The sequence below is a fragment of the Apaloderma vittatum genome, unplaced genomic scaffold, assembly GCF_000703405.1.
Source record: "Apaloderma vittatum isolate BGI_N311 unplaced genomic scaffold, ASM70340v1 scaffold39255, whole genome shotgun sequence".
Lineage (NCBI taxonomy): Eukaryota > Metazoa > Chordata > Aves > Trogoniformes > Trogonidae > Apaloderma > Apaloderma vittatum.
Window position 1 is genome coordinate 820 of NW_009719556.1, and position 4,298 is coordinate 5,117.

Below are 4,298 nucleotides of genomic sequence, written 5' to 3' on the forward strand. Positions count from 1 at the left end.
TTATTCTGTGATTCTCTTAAATCCCTCCAGGGATGGCGACTCAACCCTCTCCCCAGGCTGGCTGTTGCAGTGGCTGACAACCCTCCCAGCAAAGAAATTCTTTCTGCTTTCAGCAGAAAATATTTTATATGTCCCTGAGGACTGGGGCTGAATGAGCCACTGCTCTGCCAGAAGCAGGTGCTGGCCACCTGCACGTCTGCTCCCGAGATGGGTTGACTGTTGGACTCTATCTTAGAGGTCTTTTCCAACCTTAATGATTCTATTGTTCTATGATTCTATGGTTTCAGAGCTGCCAGAGTCATCTCCCATCTCAGACAGGCGCCTCAGGACAAGAGAATCACAGAACTGGAAGAGATTCAAGTCCAACTGTTAACCCAGTGCCTCCAAGCCCACTGTAAAACCACGTCCCTGAGCACCGGAGGAAGCTTTTACCCGTATTCGCCGTTCCCCTGCCATCCCTGCTGAGCTGGGAACAGCCTAGGAACAAATTGAAAAAAAAAAAAATAAAGTTACCGCTTCGCTCAGAGGGATGAGCCGCCTCACTCGGCCCTGAAAGCTTTCAGATAGCCTGAGAACATTTCAGCCCCTCTGGGAACTAGCACCAACATTGTGATTTATGTTATTCCACGTCTGCAAGCACAGGCACGTCATGCAGAAGCAAAGAGCTTTGCTGCTGTAGACACAGGAACACTTCAACGTTGATGTATTGGCTCCAGACAAATTTCAAGGTTTTTTCTCTCCCTGTGGAGCCGGCAAGGCGATGGGCACTCACTTGTGTGAGCTACAGCTTGTAAAAAAATCCGAATTTCTTCAAAAAGGGGAAGCAGCTCTTCTCTGCCTCTGTGCTCAGGTGCGGGGCACGCGCAGAAGCGAGCAGCAAACACCTACCTGTGCATCGCTAACGAGGATTTATTTGAAGGATGGTATTTGGCCATCTGGGGTCTAGCGCTGGGCATAGCGCTGGCTTTTCCTCTGAAGGGGCCTGAGCCCAAATTCTGTAGTCCGTGGTTCCTTAAAAAAAAAAAAGAAAAAAAAAAAAGAATTCTCTATGTCTTGACTCTGTCCACAAACCAAAACCCCATCCCTTTGCCTCACTGCTCCCCAAAAAGAAAGGAAAGCTGCAGGTCTGTGGAGATTCTGAAACCCAGGTCTCCCAACCCAGCAGCTCACTCTGCCTCCCGTCCTAGGAGCTGGTCACACTTAACAACCGATACGGACAGCAGCTCTCCCTGGGCACGTTCATTTGCTCACGAACACAAGACGACTCACTTTTTTACAGCTCTCTTCCGAAGATCTTGGATGTAGTTGGTTCTCTCTATAGGATGCCCTCGAGCCTGGTTGAACACTGGAAAGAGAGACCGATCTGAGTTAAGCAAGAAGTCTTTGGGCACTTAAACCCTTTAGAAGGATTTTAACCAACACCTCCACGCTTAGGTCACATAAGATGCTCGTTCACTGAAACCTGGTTAGCTCCCCAGCCTGGCCATAAACTTAAATCCCTCTTTTCAACTACCTTCAAGAAACCTCGACACCTCCAGACCAAATCTTTTGGCTGCCTAAAACCACAAGCCCACAATAAAAGTGTCACACCCGAAACAAGAACACGCACATACGTACGCTCAATCGCAGCATTTGGTTCCATGCCTTCGACATCAATCAGGTACCTGAACAGATCAGCAACAAAATTCTAATTACCTAATTAACTACAGAAATGTTTTACAGGTTAGCGATGATTCAAAAAGAAAGAGTAACTGGGAAGACTTTAAAGCTTCTGTTTACAAGCTGGAATAGACCAACAGCATTTGGTCTGCTGAAATCGGGGATAAAAAGCGCCCCCTAACAACAATCTTGAAGCTAAAAAGCTTTAAATCCTTCCAAGTATGGGATTTACGCAGGTCGCTTGACTCAGGTTTTACTGGTGCAACACTATTTCCTCCCGGAGCAACAAGAAGCTGACGACGCCACCGCTTGAGAAGAACTTACCTACAAACCAGGTAGCCCGTTCTGTTCAAGCCGTGCGTGCAATGAACTCCGATGAGTTTATCTGTAACACACAACAATTAGGTGACGTTTTAAGTGCTCTTTCTCCAAAATCCCACCAGAACACACCCTGTTTCCATTCTCCCTCTTGCTACGACGCCAACATAAATAAGCAGATCACTCTACGTCTGATTAGCGCCGCTGATTCAGCTCATTAAGTGATTTGATTCAGGGAGCTCATCGGCACAGCTCGCTGAAGGGAAGATGTATTTCAAAGCTCCACAAAAGACTATCCCATGTGTCCTGAGCACTAAGAGCTGCTTATATCGCTACCAAAAGGGAGCTGATGTTTAGAGCCAATCTGGAGATGGAATCTCAAACTCAGTTAAAGCTCGACTCGCTGCCAAATTACTCAAGGTAGTGTGAATCCCTTCACCCTAACAAAATCACCTCGACATCCACACGCCAAGAGAAGGAAAAGAAACTCAAGCTGTTCGCTGGCCTCTAGGCCTGCAGCGCCCTCCCGAACGGCAGCTAGGTCAGGGAAACCCACGCTTACCGTTGTCTTTGTTGTCCCTCAAAAACTTTTTTACGACGCACTTGAACTGAAAAATCGTGTGCTTGTTCGGTATTTCGTGTCCCATTGTCAAGATCTTGGAGTAGCAGAGTGAGGCTGGGAGCTCCTACAAGAAAGCAAGTCGATAATTTCCAGCAAGGACACAAGGATTCTTATCGATTAGAGAGCCACAGACCAGAAATGAGACGAAGCTGAGCTTTCCAGCTAAGCCCAAAGAGCAAAAGCAAAGTCTTAGGTAAGAAAACTTTTTCTTCACCCCTTTGACTCAGGACCACTATTCCTGGGCAGCCTTTTTATTTCTGTTTGCATTTTTAGTTCTTTGCTTTTTCCGCCCTGGGGAAGACAAAGCACACACAGAGGCTGCAACACCTTTCCAACCAATTACCTGGATGCCTGATACCACAAGCCAAAGCTCGTTATAATCAGCTCTTCGTTCAGGAGAGACAATAAAAACCAGCTTTAGAGTATCCAAAAACTTGTGCTTGGTTGGTACAAAGAGGATCTGCACAATGGGGGTCGAAAACCCCAGGGCTGTGCTTGCTCAGGGATAAAGACTCCACCCCAAGGTGCCTGCAACGCTTCACCTCACCCCCCTGCCAGAAGATTCAAATGCCTCCCACCCTTATATTCTTGCAAGAAAGATTTCCCACTTCATCAGCAATATCAGGGCTCCCACAGAGCTTCGTGTCCCCGACAGCAAGACCAAGACTGACCTCTGGCCCATAGTAGCGAGTTGTGTACGTCAGGTCGATGATCAGGCCCAGCTCTTCCTTCTGTTCTTTGATTTTCTTAATGAGGTCACGAGGTGAAAATCTCTCTTCTGGAGGAAGGTTGTGATCAAAGCTCTAAGAGGATACAATGTTTAAGAAAGGACATTAAACTCAAGAGCACTGTGACTGGTGGGAAGAGCTTTGTGCTCCAGAACCTCCCAAGATCATCTTTTAAAGAAGACACAGGCAACACGCAGGGAGATGCACAAGTTACCCCGAGAGAAACCAGAACCTCTCAGGCCTCGCTGCTTCGCCGAGGGCTTGCAGGACTGACGGAAGAGTTAATATCGTGGCAAAACGCAGCAATGTGACAAACACCAACAAACTGGAGTCTCCTTGAGGACAGACCTCACCGATTTGCTGCTGCCATGCGGGCCAGGACATCCCCCTGGCTCACTGGCACTCAGTCTTGTAAAAAAATAAATAAATTTAAGGCTGAGAGAGCTGAGGTCATTCAGCCTCAAGAAGAGAAAACTTCAGGGAGACCTTATAGAGAACTTCCAGTGCTTAAAGGGGGCTACAGGGAAGCAGGGGAGGAACTCTTTACAAGTACACGTAGCAACAGGATGAAGGGAAACAGTCTTAAACTAGAGCAGGGTAGATTTAGATCAGGCATTAGGAAGAAGGCCTTTTAATGAGGGTGGTGAGACACAGGAACAGGTTTTCCAGGGAAGCTGTGGATGCCTCATCCCTGGAAGTGTCCAAGGCCACGTTAGACGGGGCTTGGAGCAACCTGGTCTAGGGGAAGGTGTCCCAGCCTGTGGCAGGAGGGGTGGAACTAGATTATCTTTAAGGTCCTTTCCAAACCCATTCTGTGATTCTATCTGTGATGCCTGAGCGGTGCTGCCGACACCCAGAAAGCTGCCAACGACCCCTAAAAGCCATTCCTGGACACCCCCACAACGTGAACGTCTCCACGATCCCGCCACGAGCTCTGACTGCTCAAACAGCAGTGACTTCTCTCCCTGAGG

General features: G+C 48.0%; 1 protein-coding gene across 1 annotated transcript in view; it reads right to left on the minus strand.

Moving 5' to 3' along the window:
* Nucleotides 1-1,269: 1,269 nt before the first annotated feature.
* The window catches only part of LOC104274904 (RNA/RNP complex-1-interacting phosphatase-like), a gene marked incomplete at both ends in the record, with an annotated part of 3,249 nt that continues 220 nt past the window's right edge, over nt 1,270-4,298 (minus strand). Inside the window, 5 exons of the mRNA XM_009870672.1 lie at nt 1,270-1,345; nt 1,618-1,664; nt 1,984-2,044; nt 2,540-2,663; nt 3,271-3,402. Of these exons, the coding sequence (XP_009868974.1) occupies nt 1,270-1,345; nt 1,618-1,664; nt 1,984-2,044; nt 2,540-2,663; nt 3,271-3,402 (440 nt within the window). The remainder of the gene's footprint in view (nt 1,346-1,617; nt 1,665-1,983; nt 2,045-2,539; nt 2,664-3,270; nt 3,403-4,298) is intronic.